This window comes from Urocampus carinirostris, chromosome 5 (assembly GCF_059441175.1).
Source record: "Urocampus carinirostris isolate Australia breed hairy pipefish chromosome 5, RoL_Ucar_1.0, whole genome shotgun sequence".
NCBI classification, from domain to species: Eukaryota; Metazoa; Chordata; class Actinopteri; order Syngnathiformes; family Syngnathidae; genus Urocampus; species Urocampus carinirostris.
In genome coordinates this window covers 19,412,234-19,431,238 of record NC_142353.1, presented here as the reverse complement: position 1 = coordinate 19,431,238, position 19,005 = coordinate 19,412,234, and the positions used below count along the sequence as shown (strand labels likewise).

Here is a 19,005-nt window from a genome sequence, read left to right as displayed (position 1 = left end):
GTTGTTTTTTGTTGGACCAATCTCGTCTTGCCTATTTGAGTAATTCTGATCATCTTGGTCACTGGTAGCCGTCATCAATGTCACTGTACATTGATAATTTTGTTGCGGTAATCTCCATAGGACTTCTTGCTGGGAATAAATAGGTGCCGTGTTGTGTATGTCAGGTTAATTTTAACAAGGGAAAACATGGCTGATGCTGGCAGTTGTTTTCGTTATTTAGGGTTGCTTTCTATGCGGGTATATACGGTAAATTGTAACTACATAGTTACTTTCTGAGTAAAACGCTATTTTTAGATGTCAGTAACCTGGGGGTTAACTGCGTGACTTTTAAAAAGAAGTAACTGTAACTAATTACTGTTTTTCAGTATCAAGCCCAACACTGAATTTAGATCAATTTAAAATATATAAACATGCTTACAATGAGCAAAACAATCTCTCGGTGAAAGAAGCATTTTTATCCTTCGTGCGCCCCAAGATAATGCTGACAACAAATTGCCCTTTGTGAAGAGATCCATTTTAGACGCTACAGAATATGTGAAGAAAGCTTCCCATACTCGCCAACCTCGAGCAGAAGGTTCAGGACTAATAGAAGATTCTACTTTGCGTGGGTGATTTAATGAGTGTTGCACTGATCTGTGGGCAGAGTGTGGCTGCCCGAACCGGCTGCATTAGTCTCTATTCAATATGAATCCAATAAATAAACTGCTTCCTGCAGCTCACTCATTAGAAAGCCCTTGCATCTGAAATATTTAGTATGCAGATAAACTGCTTTAACACAACCAGAGGTTGAGTCAGAGACACTGGAATGCTTTTCCAAACAATCCTGCTGCAGAGTTATCATAGGAGATCAACAATGACATCACATTACTTGTTTTTTTTTTTCTTCTTCAATCACGTACAATGAGCAAAATCGAGGCTCATTAAGGCATCAGTAGTAATTCAACCCTGAATCACAGAAGGCAGAAAACTATCGTGCTCCTTTGATGGGGATCTGGCTTGTTGAACTGTGGCGTCTGACTCATGAACAGATTCTTGTTTAGTTTTTTGTTTTTTTTTTCTCACTGGTCAGTGAAAGAAAACTACTTGCTTTCACAACACTCATAAAGGATGTGTTTGGAAGACAAACATATTTTTGAGGTTTGGCCCATTACGAGCAATGGTTCAGCTTCCCCTTTGGTACGTCTCACAGCTAAATGACGGTGCCTTGACAGGTGTAACAGTGTGGGCAAACAGAACGTGTTCAGCCCACTGGGGATAATAATTCTACTACAAGCATGTCAAAGAATACAGTAATAATGCATATAACCGTTTGGAGTAAACCAAGCCTCAACAATATAACACACATGGGGTTAAAAAAACGTATATTTGAATCTGTTTGCTATGTTTTTAAGTACTATCCACATATTTTTGAAGGTGGGGTGCGTCGTTTGAGTTACATTTATTTTTTTTCTTTTAAGTAAGTCTTAAGAAGGATCAACCTGAGTTCAAATAGCCCTTATGCTTTTTGTTTTCCACCACACCTATCAGCTTTTATCTTACTTAGAGCAAAGCCGTTCGAGGCGTAAAACATTCGGTAGGAGTAATGGCGGTACTGATGGAGTGGTGGAGACTGACGTCATACCCGTGTTTTTATTTTCTTACTAAATGTGAGTGTATGACAAATGATTCATCATTTGCTCTACATTTGCTTTGAAGGTAAGGTATTTTGAAAAACTACAGACTACAAAATAACAAAACGTTTACAACCCAAAGCTGCTAGAGACCAAGGTAACATTGGCAGTTGTGTACAGTTTAGTTGTTGCCCTGCTACCATCAATTGATTTTAGAAACAGTAGATAACAATACAATTCAGTATAACAGTCTTACACATAAAAATGTATGACCAAATGAAAATCTGCAACAAAACAAAATGAAACAACAGGACTCAATGAGTTGGAAAGTGCAGACTGACGTGACAAATGAGTATCACAGCAGGGACGAGCACACTCTTGATTTTGCCATTTATCCATTAGTTCACTAATGTCCTTTCATGCTGGGACACTACTGGTGCCCTTGCCTAAGTTTAATTCAAAAATCAACCCAGAGATGAGCTCCGTCTATTTCAACTGCAGTTATAGGTTTCTGTTTTGTTTCGCTTGTATCAGTGATTGGAAATGTCTCTTCGAGCGCACATATTTAAGCTATGTATAATATACCTTATCATGAATGTAGTTATTCATTTAGAACCGAAAAGCACTTTTGACTTTAATTACTCGTGTTTGTTTCTTTGGAGAACATGAAGCGATCTAACAAAATAATGTTAGTTGTTTGAAGAAAAAGAGCTTAGTGAGCAAACATGGGAACAAAAGTGTATACTTTAAGAAGATCAAATATACATTTTCCCTGAAGAAAATGTTTTTTTTTAATACATAAATAAATAAAAATAAATAAATAAGTGAATAAATAAACAAATAATAATAATGATACTAATAATTTCAACCCTATTTGACAATAAAGTAAAACATTCTCAATAATGTTTAACTTACATTGTTAGGTTCATTTGGTTTAATTAATTGTATTTAATAGTGCATACTAGTTAAAGTAACGAACAAAAGTGAGGAATGATAGTCTAAATAATGAAGTGGCATCCTACAGAATCACTTTGCAGGTGTCAAATGGACTGAACTAAACTGAACTGTAATGCCTGACTCATCGCTGAAAAGTTGGAGGACCCTTTATACTGAAAAAAAAGTTGACCAAATAATGAAGGTCCTGTATCTGAATGCTATCAGGAGGATTTTCATTAGATTGGTAACCATTGAAACCAGTAGTATCTGTTTCATGTGGGGTAGCACACCCCAACCCAAAAATTTTGGGTTGTGAAGGGATCAGATCTGCCAGGCTGTACTTGCCCCAACACACATCACAGAGAGTGATGACACAAGCCATTAAGGGATCTATGGATCGTAAATGATACCAGTAATACTAGTGTAAGTAATAGTAGCAATGAGAGTGTATAATATAATGTAATATAGAATTAAATCTTACCAAAGTCAGAGTCATAGAAGAGGACAAACTTCTGCCAGCTGTACTCTGAGACCACTTGCATGATGACATCATTGAGGTAGACGGGCGGGCGAACCTTCAAAGTGTAGTCGTCGGCTCCGGGGCTTCGGCTGGTAGGCGGGCAGGCGGCTCGTGGCGTGCCTGCTTTGGAACGTTGTATGAAAAGATGAGGGATATGCATGGCGTCCGCTAGTGTCTGTAGACTGCCCGCCGACATGCAGCCGATGGAGCTGACCAGGGCCAGGATGCCGCGGTTCATCAACTCGCATGCTGCGTGAAGGGAAGAGGAAAAGGCAATGCTTAACTCGACTTACTCTTATACCTTAAAGGTATTCTTACACAGAGTTTTTTTTTCACATACTGAGTAGTGTTTCTCCCAGAAATCATGCAAAATATGTGGCAAAATAAGGGCAGCAAGACGGGTGAATGTTAAATGTGTGGCGGAACAGTTCTGAGGTCATGGAATCGAATAATCCTGTGTGGAGTTTGCATGTTATCCCCATGCTTGCGTGGGTTTAATCTGGCACTCCGGTTTTCTCCCACGTTCCAAAAACATGCATGTCAGGTTAATTGACCGGTCCAAGTTGTTCCAAGGTGTGAATGAACAAGTGAGTTGTCTGTCTCTGTGTGTCCTGCGACTGGCTGGCAACCAGTTCAGGGTGTCCCCTGCGCACTGCCCGAAGATACCTGGGATGGGCTGCAGATAATAATGTTGCAAAATATTCCATGGGATTCGAGAAATTCAGTCACAAAATTGAACCATATGGCTTGTTTCCTGTCGAGCTTTGACATAATTGAAGAAACAACAGTTTCAAAATGGCAAATCCTATTGACCAAACGAGTGAGACAGGTCTGAAACAGACAGCGATTTTAGTGAAAAGCAATGCCATAGTGCTGACTTCTGCTTGGAAGTACGCAATTGTGGGTTTTTATTTGTGTTTACCAGCTAGCTCCCCGGCTGCCAAGGTATTTTCTTTGTTGTGTGCTGCCGGTTGGTGCTCACCACATTTCGTTTCCTGGTTATGTCTCTTTCAACATTTTAGGTTCCTAACCCCTGGGCTAGCTTGTTGTTCTGATTGCAGAGCTAGTTAAAACAATACAGGAGCTCAAAATGTGCTGCCTGTGCCTATTTCATTCATTTTATTTATACTATATTTTTATTATACTATTACTCTACCCACCTCTGTGTACGTAATGCAGAAGTACGATCTTAAGCGTGAATCTGATTCCAACTCCAAATTTCGGCCGGGGTCAGGCATGAAATGTCGATCATAAAATTATAACTTTTTTTACCCAATTTTTTACCCGCCAACTCTCCAAAAATCTGTCGATTTTGTAAAATTGTTGGTCAATGTAACCTCTATAGACACATAAACGATTTAAATGTTTATATTGCTTGTTTAACATATATTTTTCTGCATTTTAATTTGTTCAATTTGTTGTAATAAATCACCTCTCCTCCTCCAATTTCCTCAAACCAGTGATTGAATTGAATTTTACCTTTGCTAGTAGAAACCTGGACAATTGAAGCAAGTGAATGAAACTGAAGTCAGGACACGATCCTGGAGTGTTGCGTCAACGTCACTGCCATTGATCCGCTGCCGAACTACTTTCAAGCGCAATCACACGGCGGTGGCGCTTTGATAAAACTGCATTTGAAGTTTGATACGAGGAAAAGTGTGACAGGATCTTTTTTCTTCCCTTCAGATTTCTTTTTTCTTCCATTTAAGTCTGCGGCGTGTTTGTGCTTTCCCAGACTTGAGAGCATTATCTACATGTATTTCGCGACGATTCTGCTCATCGAAGCTCCTCACTGTACCGGGAACACAATACCACCGAGTTGCAGGCACTCAACCCACTCTGCTGTTATCTTCAGCTTTGTCCGAAACAGCGACTCTGTAAGCTTCTCCTGAAAATCCCTTTAGTCATTTTCCATCTATGTTTTACTCCAACCTATCATCACTGGCAAATATTGTGCCCATTGCCCTGATTTGGAAGTCTCAACATTTGAACATTTGCCATTGCACCATTAGCTATATTCTGTTTATCACTGACCCACAACAGGCAACTTGTGTTTACCCTCTTGGCAGAGGAAAATATCCTTTTCAACATTGGAAATTTAGCAGAACAGGACACTACGTGCGATCAGATAAGCAGGTTTATTTCCCTTTTGACAAGGTGAAGCAGTGTGTGGCTCATGACCCAAGGTTATCTTGTATGCCTTGTTGAGGTAAATCGAGTTTTTGATCATACAGCAGCTCCTGTTTGATATCAAAGGGATAGCCGGGTGGATTAGTGAAGAAGCATATGGGTCATTACCCAAGTATGTGTAATGATGATAACATAATAGAAACTGAGCACAAAATAACTGCAGTTACTGAGTTATTGAATGCTTCAAAGTTACTTATATATGTTGATTATGTTTGTCAGCTGGTTTGGCTGACTTTTAAGACAGGACAAAATTGGTTGGTGTAGCTGCTTGAAGTTGGTTTTATTTTGCTTGGTTTTGAAGCAGTTTTTTTTAGAATATTGGGTTAGGCCTTTCATATATTAGGAAGAAGACTAAAGCTGATATGCTAAGTTACAGTGACTGTCCTTGCTTGTTGCCATCATATCTAAAAGCACTCTTGCCCACACTATCTAGTTTGAACCAGTTAAGACCATTGGGTCACACATTGGCACATCGGTGAGGCTGAGTGGCTGACCCCTCCATAGGTAGGTGACAAACACTGTATAAGACTGTATAAGACCAGGGACAAGGCAGACTTTTGTCCAGTTGTGTATTCAATATTTTTGGCATCCAGTAAATAGTTAAACGAGAAATATGCAGTCGCCTGGTTCGAAGTTCTAGATTAAAGGACCAGGTTGAGGTTCAGGAGGAACCTTACAAAAACAGAGGTATTGGATTATGGATTATTTTTTAAGTCATCCATTGCCTTTAAGGTTGTTGCAATTTGTAGGAAAAAATGCACTCAGTTATATTTTCGCTCTTACATTTTTAAAAAATATTTTTCTAGGACATTGTGGCTCTACTGTGGCTCGTACAGCATTCTTTGATTACAGTTGTCAGTGTCTCTCTTTATCTGCTCTAAAATGGTTTTTCATTGATCACAAATTTTCATCACTCTCTCTGATTTTTCATTTAGTCTTTGTCAAGCAGTAATGCTATCACTCTACTCCAGTGGTTTCCAACCTTTTTGAGGCCCACAGCAACTTCAAGGGCACGGAGTAACACAAAGGGCAACTTGATAACGCACTTCCGAAACGATCATTTTTATTGAATTAATTCATAATTGAATGTTCTGTCCTACTGATACTTTAGGTGAGAACTGATTTTTAATGATTAATAATTATTCAGAATGATACAACAAAGTAGATGACGGATAAACGTTAATGTGCAGTTATTTATTCCTTTTTTAATATTTCAATCATTTCAATTACAGATGCTCAAAAGGAAAGAGGACAAAAAAAAAATAACAACTTTCACTTTGCAGGAAGTCACGTTTAATTCTTAAGACGCTTTCATGAGTTTCAATTTCATGACCTCTGCACCCTTGTAAAAATGATAAATTATGTTGGAACAAAAAATAATAATAAATTCAATACAAATAAAGTATCCAATTTATATTCATCACTAATTGTGCAGCCATGAAAACAAAAATATATTTTAAACTTAGTAACACATTTTTAAAACAAATTTTCAATATTTTAACTCCATCTTTGCCTTGGCACGGAACTGTTGACACCAACGACATTGTCATTTGTTTGTTCGCCTCTTTAAGAACCTCCCCATATGATAATGCCTTCTTCATATATATCAAAAATTGTGTGTGCTTTTTTACCGGCCTTGCCCAAAGTTGCATTTAACTCGGGGGCCTTTTCTTTTTGTAGTGAGATGCTGGGTGGGTAATTACGGTAGCATGGAAGCTTTTGTGAAAAGTGCTGCAATAGAAATCCATTTGTGCCGCTTTCCCACTGCCACAGTCGATGCGCAAATGAGACGCAGATAGTCTTTTTTTCGAATTAATAAAAAATACAAAGATTATACGTTTTTTTCCCGCCATGTTTGTGTACGTGGGCGGCAGTAGCTCAGGAGGTAGAGCGCTCGTCTTGGGATCAAGGGATCCCAGTTCGAATCCCGGCTTGTCCGTGTTACATGTCGAAGTGTCCTTGGGTAAGACACTGAACCCCTAATACCCCCAATAAGCAGGTTAGCGTCTTGCATGGCTGCAATACAAGGCCGCTATTGGGAAATGTGGCGCACATTGTAAAGCGCTTTGGGAAGTCATTGACTTGAAAAGCGCTATATAAATGAAGATCATTTCATTTCATTTCATTTACGTAGAAACCGATTTTGACTCATTCGCGACGTTGAGGATCGAGGCTATGATTGTTATGCAAATTCACCTCTGCCTCGGGTTACGTCAGTGTTCTTAGATTATCGTACACTGCTAATTTGCTTTTCTTTTCCCGTTTTTGTATATATTTTTAATTTAAATCACTGTAAATGCAATTTTGAAAAAAAATGCAACACAATTTAATCACATTTTAGACGTTGATATTTCGTGATTAGGCCTATCTTTAGAACAGGTACGCAGCCATGTGATAATGTTGCTGCGGTCTTAAGCATGCCCGCGGGCATGGGATTTGCAACCTCTGTTCTACTCCATAAAAACACATGCATGGATGAACATGATCAAAGTTATGAAAGAAACAATCTGTTTTATAATTCAGAAAATCTGCTAAAGTATTTTTTCTTTCACACTCGGTTTGCATAGTAGGGTATCATTAGAACGTACTCAAACAATAATAAGAATAAAAAGCCACCTATGTTTTAAGTTAAAGTAGAGCATGGGAAATAGTGTGACGTTTGGCATACTTTTGGCATTTTGAATGCCAAAAGTAATTCTTGCAGCGCATGTGGAGTAACTCTATAATCCGTCTCGATTGTTTAATTACATTGTCCTCATCTAACTTATATGTCTTATAGCACTTTGGGTGACAAAACTCATTAGGAGGCAACTCTTAAGAATGTATGCACAAAAAAGCCATTCTGTATTTAATTGGCAATGCATTGTGTGGAGCGATTGTCTTTCGTAGCAATAGCTAACGGGGGTTATTTCAGGCGAGCAGATTAAAACTGATTAATGAGGAGACTGGAAAGCGGTTTCAATTTCACTGGTCATTGTGCAAGCCTTTGTTCATTAAAGCAGGTTTGGACTTATATATTTAATTTGCGGAAAAAGGGGCGAAATCGTTTAAGCCGAATGATTCGACAACGCATTTCTGACTGGATTAACTGCAAGTGCCGACTCCGAAGACGCCAAACTTGCACCGCAACGCATTAGTTTAGCATGAGTAGGGTTTGCACGCTAATCCAGGAGTCAACCATTTGGTGTACTTCCGCTTCTTTATGTCAAACGCTCGACACAGTACTAAAAGGTTACTAACACGATTGTCGCTAATGAGGTAAAAGAGAATTATCCATGGTTTTAACAATTTGAAACCCTTTTAAGATCTGTGACATGGATTTGTCACAATACCTCGGGAATAAGGAATAATTCATTAAGTAGCAGACAATTTTTTTTTTTTGTTCATTTAGATTTTCACAGTGAAACTAATACAACCTCATATGTGCTGCTTTACTAAAAAATATATTTAATTTATAATAACTATTCATCTGGTCAAATAAAAACGATAAAAATAAAAACTTAAAAGAGGGAAACACATTTGATGCGACACATAGCAGATCATCTTTGTAAAAGTAACACATGTTTATTTCCTCTTAAAATGTTCAGGTATTTGTAAAATAATTAATCTTTAAAATGAGTAAACTTATCTACTGTCTATCTCAAGCAAATTAGCAATGAATATTTTCCCATTGTAAAATATATTTGGCTTATCTTCTGTATTCAACACTGATTAAATAAGCTCTTTATAAGTCTGATAAATACTGCATATCCTTTTTCATCAAATCAGAAACAAAAACAGACCAGACTATGCCTCACAAAGACCAAGGTGGCTGTGGATCTTTGACAACGCTAGCTGAGAATGTCATGCATGAACTAGTTTGATGCAGGAACAGTAATTACTGTATACAAAGTTGTTCACTCGCAGACACATTTACCAGAAATAACTGGTAAAAAACGACACTATTTCTTGTTTAAATCCACACTTGGTAATCTAGAGACTCAACTCTCACTATACAAAGAATGGAAGCCCTTAACCAATACTTTGTAATTTTTAATAGGCTTGCTGCAAAAAAAACAACAACAAAACTTTACACCTAAGGACAATTACCAGTAGGCGTGGGCGGTTCGATCCAAGTAACGACATTATCGATAATAAGCAAGGGCGTGTATCAAATCGACACTAGTGTCCTAGGATCCATACCTTAATCCTCCACCAATTTCCACAAAGCCCAGATTATCTTTGTGGATAGCACAACCCTTCTCTCTCTCCCAGTGCTCTCAGCATCTCTTAAGTGTATGCCATAGTTTGTAACTGACAACAGGCTCACCCTTAGCACCTCTCCCTACCTGGCCTGCGGCTGCATCCTGCCTGCGAGGCAGATGAGAGGGCCAAATCAATTACAACTATGGTGCTTTAGATGGTATAGTTGACATTTTGACGGACTGGGTGGAAACCTTTTTTGGCCAAAAAAATGATGGATGCCACAAGGCTGTACTTGCCCAAGAAACACCACGGGAAACGGTGCCCCCATGACTGGCTTTGGATCCCACCTTCCTGCCAACCAACCAACCAACCAACCAACCAACCAACCAACCAACCAATCAATCAACCACTAATTTGTTACATTGCTGCTATTTATCTTACCCTATTGGCTTTTGTTCTGAAAAAGTTGTTGAAGAAATATTTTGATTTATTATTTTTATACGATTAAAGTTTGAATTGTAATTATGTTGTAAAAAAAGATACAATATTTTAGCGCCCAAATCCTTGAGCTGTGTTTATAGAAATGATTAACTAAATCGAGATGGAAGTTTCATTCATTCAATGATCATGATATTTCCAAGTAAAAAAGTATTGGTACCTTACTGGTATTTTCTTGGATCGGATCGGTACTTAAATTCCATGAATTCCCCACCCCTGCTGACTGTGTGTCACATGATAAATGTAAATTGCTTTTTAACGCTGAAAGTAGGACTCTTTCAATGAATAGGAGTCAACCTAATTGCAAGGTAGAGGGACATTGCTGCCATTTTCTTTCACAGGATTCAATCCAAAATGTCACAGTCTGATGCATACCTTTTTAATTAAAAAAGGAGGAAAGCGCTGACAAGAAAATGTGCAAAATCAGAGACATCAAGGATGCATTTATTTCCTGCTCTGTTTTTCATCATGCGTCTGCGCTGTATGTGTCGGTTGTAAACGAAGTCGGTGGCCATGTTTCAAGAGTGATGGGTGTGATGTTCCATAAGACTAAAATGACAGGAATTTCCTCGCTTCCACTCAGTCCGAGTAGGTTGACGACCCCCTGTTAAGTAACCAACATCCGTGCAGCATTCAAACAGCGTTGAGTGATTCAAAAACAAAAATCGCTCATTTTGCTGATGTTGACTTTGCCGTCAAAAAACTGTCAATAATATGTTGAATCCATTTCTACATATTTTGAAGTAATGCGTTGTTGTTATAATTGAAGAATCAACCAGTTATAACCGGGAGGGTAAGCACGAAAGAACTGACAAGTAGGGTCGGGCGATACTGGGAATTTTAGTATTGATCCAATCTAAGAAAGTATGTGGTAGTACTGATTAACATTGGGTATACTTAGAGGTGGGTAGCCAAAAATATTACTCAAGTAAAAGTATTGTTACTTCAAAACCATAGTACTCAAATAAAAGTAGTCATCCCACTACTTACTTGAGTAAAAGTAAAAAAATACTAAAAAAATGAAAAAAAAAATTACTGAGTAACTGTAGCAACGTCGTATTTATTGATGTGTTTCAAACAACCAAATTATCAAAGTCTATCGAATTAGCAAAAAAAATGATTACATTTAAAAGTATATTGAAATGATCAACGTAAATACAAGTTCTTTTACAAACAATAAAAATAGTATACATCAAATAAATCAATTAGTACATGTAGCACCAAGTAGCACATTTCAATACTAACAGGCTCCCTCAAGCAGAACAACAGGCTAGCCCATGAGCTCGAACATAGGATAAATTGCATATTGTAGCTGGTGTTTGCCACCCTTTTTTAGGGAAACATGCTTTTGATGTGAGGCTAGGGGTGCTCCTCCTTTTCTATGTTTTCATAGTCGGTATTGCCATACGACATTTTCCATCTGTTTCACCCGTAGACAAAATTTCCCCCACTGAAGTTGAATATGGTCACCTGACAAGGCTGCAACTTTTGATTGGTTAACCATCAAAATAAATGCGTCTTATCGGAGACAGACAGTCGCGTACTTACGTGGACATACCTGTCAACCTGTACGGTTTTGCCGTACAAAGTACGGTTTTTATTCATTTTAAGAAGAGTACAACGTACAAGAAAATCTGTACGGAAAAACGCAAATTTGTCAATGATGGGTACTATCCGGTATACACCGACTATCACAAAACGGCAAATCAATCAAGTCAAAGGAGTTCGCCGCGGAAGCCTCTATCTCGGTATCGTTTTTTTCGTTGCAAACGAAGCGAGCGGTTTGATGCTACTGTGCTCACGCGTCTGCCGCCTGGGGATTTCCCATCATGCATCATTCCGAAAAAAAAAAATATATATATATATATGGTGTAGGATTATTTTGTATTTTGTACGGGAAAATACGACAGTTTGTACGGGAATGGAGCCGTTCAGGTTGACAGGTATGTATTAAGTAACGAAGTAACGACTTCAATGTTGCCTAATGTAGCAAAATAGAATAACTTTTTTTTTTTCTCCACAAATTTACTCAAGTAAAAATCAAAGTGTAGGGATTTAAATATACTCCTAGAATTAGAAAATGTCCCAAAACGTACTCAAGTAAATGTAACGGAGTAAATGTACCCTGTACTACCCACCTCTGGCTATACTATTACCCAAACGCTCTCTCTTGCCACACTCTGCAATATGTTCAAACAAACAAAGCATTGGGAGACCCTCTATAGGACACTGCTGTGTCGAAACAAATGAATGGCATCCACTTGAACCTCCTCCTCGGTGTGAAAAATGGGGTGTTTGTCCACAAGAGTCTCCTGTTGCGACGCAAGCTAGCAGTTTGACAGCCATGTATGTTATCTCGCCGGCACATCGACCCTTAGCTAGAGTGTCCCAGTGCATCAGTGTGGGAGACCTCAACGATGAATCAATTACACAAGAAAAACAATGCCCACCGTTGCCACAAAGACATGTTCTGAAAATATCTCACCAGTGCTGGGTCAGTGGGATTTTCAAGTGAAATTACTTTTATAGTGGTAGATTGACACATTTAACCTTACTTCCAATAATGAATCTGGTCAAGACATAATAACAATATAGTAATCACATAGGTTGTTACTTAAGAAAAGCATATCAAAATGTTCCATTTACGCTAATTGGTAACAAAAAGCAGCTTTCAACTTAAAAAACAAATGGAGACCCCTGATTTATGGAGTTAGGGTAAGTTTTGACCCTTACATATTTACTTCAAGAAAAAGGCTGGAAAAACCAAATGTGTTTTCAGCAATAAAACTTAAATACAAATATAAAATGAAAAGAAGATCAAATCCAAATACTAAATATGTGCACTCTCAAGGTAACAGGTGGCACATGCATGTTTTACTTGCATGTTTGATACACATGGAGCAAATCACTTGATTTATCCCTTCTTCATTATTGCAGCCAAAAGTTACAAGTCGAAGACACAACAATTATATTAGCTAGATAAGAGCAACAACTCTGGTAAAGACTGTCTTAAGAAAGTACAAATTCGCACCCAGGCCATCGACAAACTTTATGTGCAGGCACCTGCATCAATCAGTGTTTTCCATAAGATTTTGTGAGATCCTGGCGGGTCGACAGTCTCAGGGGACCGGAGGGCATGCTCCCCGGGAATACATTTTAAATTCAAACACATCAATCTAGTGCATTTTTAGTGCAAAATCAAGAAGCTAGATCCATGAATCCATGAACGTGTGCCCTTGTAAACTATTGGATCATAAATACTCTCATTGTGAAAGGCGATGACACAGCAAACCAGTCACACCCACAGGCATGGTGAACCAAACAAAAGTTAACGCAAAACCATCTCCTCATTTCATAATTAGACTCAAATGTACTAGTGTTGTTCTGATGCTATACTGTCGAAGGGTATCGCGAGTTAACAGCTGAAATATCTGACATCAGGTTTAAAATTGATTAGTTATAATACTCATATCGATGACTAGGTAAATTACGGTCGCAGAGATCTGGTCTTCTCAATTGGTTTACAGGAAATTATTATAATGCACGACATGAGCAACATTTAGGGCCGTGTCCACTAAAGAGTTTTCCTACCCTGAGCAAAATTTTGCAATTCCTTTGAATGACATTACCATGTTTTTATGCTCTGTTGAAAATGCTGGCAGTGTGACGGGGTGCATCATGTTTTTTTTCTGGTCGCCGAGAGTTCAAAAATGTTTGATTTGGGAAATAAGCGACTCTCGTGAACTTCACATTTTACCCAGCTGTTAGATAGCAGGGTAGGTGAGCGGGAAAAACATTGCAACAACCAAATGTCATCAAGGGGGAAGGGATGACTGACCAATAGTTCTTCTGACCGACAGATACAAAGCACAAATACACAACATGGTGTTTGTGATCATGTATATAATGAAAAGTCTTAATGTTGATTTAATTCATTTGGCAATTATGTGTATATAATAATATGATACTGTATTTTCTAATAGTACAAGTTTGTGAGACTCTGGCAGGAACTAATTGAACTCTGGCGGTCTGCCATAATCTTCCTATTTATGGGAATTACTGTATACATGTATATATGATCTACTTGATTATGTAAATTATTTGGTAAATGGTAAATGTACTTCATTTATATAGCCATTTTCCCATTCACGCACACACACTCACATACTGATGCCATGCTAGGCGCCTACATGTTTATCAGGGGCAGTAGCGGTTCAGCGTCTTGCCCAAAGACAACCTAACATTTAACTCGGAGAAGCAGGGAATCGAACATGTGACCTCTTTGGTCCCAAGACTATTCCTCTACCTCCTGCATTGTTCCACATGGACTACAGATGCAAGGCAATGAGTGGCGGCAGCCCTCTGACTCACATCGTTGCCAGGTTGAAAGCATGTTGTGCGTGTGTGTTATGTGTTGATGCATATTCCCTCAAGGGAAATTCACTTGAATCTGCTCGGACAACTTTGCCTCCATTGACAATTGCCACTGTGAGTGCAGATGACTTCCTGATACTTAAAATGTTACTGGATTTTCCGCACTGTAAGGCACACACCCTCCCAAAAATGTGTTGTCGTTATTTTTTATACATGAGGCACACCAAACTAAAATGACATCAAGACCCATTCAATACATGTATAACCATTGTTCATATTTAAGTGCAATGACTGATCAGTCTGTGTCAAACCTACCGTTATTTTTTAAGTACCGTACTTGAAAAAGTTTTGGCACAGCAGCTGAATGATTTTATATCCAAGAATAATCTTTTTGAAATTATGCCATCAAAATTCAGGGCTAATCACTCTACTGAGACAGCCCTGATTAAGGGAACCAATGATCTTCTGCTGGCAGACTTGAGACTGTGGACCATTATATGTTACTAGAACGGTTGTAAAAATGGATTGGTCTCTCAGAAACTGTCCTCTAATGGTTCAGATCCTACCTCTCAAATAGGATGCACTGTGTTAAATATGTTGAAATGACATATGAGCCGTTTAATGTTACTTGCAGTGTTCCACAGGGTTTAGTATTTGGCCCCCTTCTTTAAGGCATTTATACGCTTCCATTAGTTGTTATTATTTGCAAGTATAATATCAGTTTCCATTGCTACGCAGATGACACTCATCTATATCTTCCGATAGAGGAATCTGCCCTACCAAACTGTGTAAATTTGGAGGCCTGCCTCACTAAGATAAAAGAATGGACGTCACTCAACTTCTTGCGCCTTGACTCTGAAAAGACCGAAATGTTATTCATTGGTCCATCTAAATGCCGTGACTTGTTCTCAAAAACTGCTCTGAACATTGACAAATGTGACTTGACTTGACTCAAAAGACAAATCAGATATTTATGTAACGGGAATTGAACCAGAGGCATAGCACTGTGAACAACGGAAAATAACCAATAGACCATGTGTGATACAGATGACATATTAGGATGCATCCCATTCGATCTCATTATCACAATATGTTTATGGTCCCAAAGGCAAATGATAGAGAATGGAAAAACAGAACGTTTTCCTGAAATATATTTATGAACGCAAACAAAGCATGACAAATCAGACTTTTCCTTTATTTATATCTTTCAAATGGACTTCTTGTGTTTTCCATTCTCTAACATACATTTCTGGCATTGGGAGTAAAACTAGTGTGATAATGAGATAAAGTCGAATGCCTCTTCATATGTCAGCTCTATTGCGGATGTTCTGGTGGTTACGTTTTGGTACCCCCACCACAGGTTACATACAATAGTATTGACTACTGATCAATCATTGCACAAAAAAGGTAGTAATCCCTAAAATCGTATGTAGTAATGCACATGTAAAAAACCTGTATGCATCTACAACCGTATTTACCATATTTTACAGTATATAAGGCTCACTTTCAAATTTCTTGCCAATGCTGTGTTTTTAGTTGCCCCTTAAAGTCCGCAAAACACAGTACTTTCGCAAATAAGGATGCACAATTGGCTCAATGCTAACAATTGATGGTTTGAGAATTGAAACAGATCATTTCAATTGTTGTTTTCTTGCTGAGAGTCTTTCACAACCATCCCCACCCTCGAACCCTTTGCTTCATCTGACGAGACGTGACATTACCTCTGAGTGTCTCGGTCTATCCAGTGCTAAGTCAACTCGATGAACATGTCCTCTAGAAATAAATCGACAGCTTCTCCATTTACAGCCCCGAGGCTTTTACTGCTATTACGTTGTCAGCTCAAATCCATTCCCCCTTCTTCTTTTCCCACTTGTGCTTGTACACTCTTGTCCGGGTTTCGCTTTCCTCACATTTTTTGCTCCGGTGGTCTTGTGAAATGCACTAAGTTACAAAACAGAGGCAAACACAAACACCATATAGCTTGTTTTCATGTCCAGCTATGTCATCTATTGCATCCATTTGTCGTTTAAAATATGATCTAATTGGTCTGACATCAGTTTCCTTTGTATGCATACAGAATAATCCAATTTTGAGTTAAACTTTTTCTTTGCCAGCAGGGCAAAAATTTAGTATTACCAGTTAAATATGTGTTTTGTGTGGGAGTTCTGAGGTCGTGGGAACCTCCTGCGTGGGTTCAAATCCACTTACCAGCCTTCCCGTGCGGAGTTTGTATGTTCTCCCCGTGCTTGCGTGGGTTTCTTTCCGGCACTCCGGTTTCCTCCCACCTCCCAAAACCATGCATTTCAGGTGAATTGGCCGGTCCGAATTGTCCCTTGGTGTGAATGAGCGAGTGAGTTTTCTGTCCCTGTGTGCCCTGCGATTGGCTGGCAACCAGTTCAGGGTGTCCCCTGCCCACTGCCTGGAGATGGCTGGGATGGGCTCCAGCACCCCCACGACCCTATTGACGATAAGCTGTACAGACATTTCCCCCTATGTTCCGATCCGGTGCCTTCGCTCTGGATATATTTATATATATATATATATATATATATATATATATATATATATATATATATATATATATATATATATATATATATATATATATATATATATATATATATATATATATATATATATATATATATATATATATATATATATATATATATATATATATATATATATATATTTTTTTTTTTTTTTTTTTTTTTTTTTTTTTATAACTTTTTTGTTTGTTAATGCAACATCAGTGCAGCCTTATCAGGCTGGAAGGGGGATTACCTCATGTGCGGTCACTTCTCAAGGTTTCTTCATTTTCCTCATGCTGAGGTTTTTGAGTTTTTCATTTACCTCATGTAAGTTTTAGATCAGAGGATGGTGTCATAATAATCCGTAGTTAACAATAGTCAATGCAGCCCTTAGAGACTCCTTGTGATTAAGGGCTATACAAAAACATGACTTGGCTTGACTATGACTCAGATAATAATGAGAGGAAACCGTAACATGAAACGTTCCCTGCTGTTAAATTCGGATGCATACATTCAAGACTTTATTTATGGGTGAAAAATGTTTTCATACTACTGTAATGTAAATGTATGCAAATATTATATACATTGAATGAAGTACCATCCAACTCCCTGGTATACTTATGTTTGAATTATACGAGCGATGTTGGCCCAAAAAAAAATCAATTTATTAATACACCTACAAGGGCGTCTGAAATGTTTTCAGACATCACTGGAGTGTTTTGCATCTACATCGCCATTTTCCCCCGTGCACCAATATCGTGAGAAATTATGGGTCAATTGCCAAAATGATCAAATATGTCTAAGGGCTTTAGGTTTTAATCCAGTTACATATCCTGTTAAGTTAATTTACATAAAAACGGATCGTGTATTTCAATTGTGTTACTTAGCTTGCTTTTTCTATACATAGCGTTGTTATTAATTCTGTTGAAACCTGACAGGAGTAACGTACCTGTCATTTTGCATTTATCATTTCACTGTCATCTTCAGACTCAGACATGGAAAAAACACTGCCAATCTATCAAAGCCCTCAACAAATGACCGAGCTATGACAGACTCACTTGAGTACTTACATGAAGAACATCCCTAATGGCTGTTTTGTTTCCTGTCAAAGATGAAAGGGACAGTGTGTAATATTTGACCACATGATGTCACTGTGCTACTGAACATGAGTTTTGTCCAGCCTTTTACAAAGAAAAAAGGGGGGGAGCAAAAACAAAGAAAAAGGGAATTAAAAAGGCGCAAATGCAAAAAAAGAACAAAGGAAAATGGATGGAAAAGGGAAAATAAATAACAAAGAAGAAAAAGAAAAACATGGATAAACATAAAGAAAAAAAAGAAAAAAAAAGAAAACCATGAATAAAGAAAGATGAAAGGGAAAGAAGGAAAAACTGAAAAAGGATTATAGGTGAAAGGAAAAAAAAAATGGTGAAAAACAAAAGGAAAAAAAGAAAAGAAAAAAAAAATATAAAAGAACCAAAGAAAAAAGGTAGAAAAGGCAGTGAGGAAAGGGAAATAAAATAAGATAGAAAAAAAGACAAAAAAGAAGAATATAAATAAGGGAAAATATAGAAAAAGAGGTTTTTGGATATGTCAGCCCGCTCTAGGTGAGCCCCATCTTATATAAAATAAATTAAATAAATGTTGCTTATTATTCAAATCAATATTGGTTTTCCATTCAAACAATGAGTTTTTTTTTCACCATTAGGATGCGGAAATACAACACACTGCCCCATTTTAAGATCCACTTTCGACTCTTTAGTGTAGTTCATTAACTATAAACACATTGTGCAATTGTCAAGGAAGAAGCAGATGGCCTCAGACACGGGAGAAATCGAACACACGGACAATTTCGCAGTGAGACAACTCTGCCTCCTCTGCGTCGCTCAGTGAGGCTAATAGGGCCGGATCAAAGAAAATCCAGAAACGAGGAGCGAGGTAAGCAACTTTTTCAGGTCGAATAAGGAGAACGTGTGTACGCCTTTGAGAAAAAATGGAAATATGCAGACGAGGAGCAACAGATTGTTAAATAAAACAGCAGAGAGCACTGGAAAATAAAGGGAGCACAAAGGCCCGGAGACGCGCCGGCATCCAAGTGCAAATCTGTTTTGACGAGGGTAAAAGCAAGAGCTGTCTGTAATGAAAGGATGAATAATGGAGAGAC

The 19,005-nt window shown here is 38.1% G+C and overlaps 1 protein-coding gene across 3 annotated transcripts in view; it reads right to left on the bottom strand.

Annotated features, from left to right (window-relative positions):
• grid2 (glutamate receptor, ionotropic, delta 2) overlaps positions 1–19,005 on the bottom strand; it is a 669,082-nt gene that overhangs the window by 315,361 nt on the left and 334,716 nt on the right. For all 3 annotated transcript variants that reach the window (XM_088336089.1, XM_088336090.1, XM_088336092.1), the window contains exon 3: positions 3,028–3,315. In XM_088336089.1, coding sequence (XP_088192215.1) covers positions 3,028–3,315 — 288 coding nt within the window. The remainder of the gene's footprint in view (positions 1–3,027; positions 3,316–19,005) is intronic.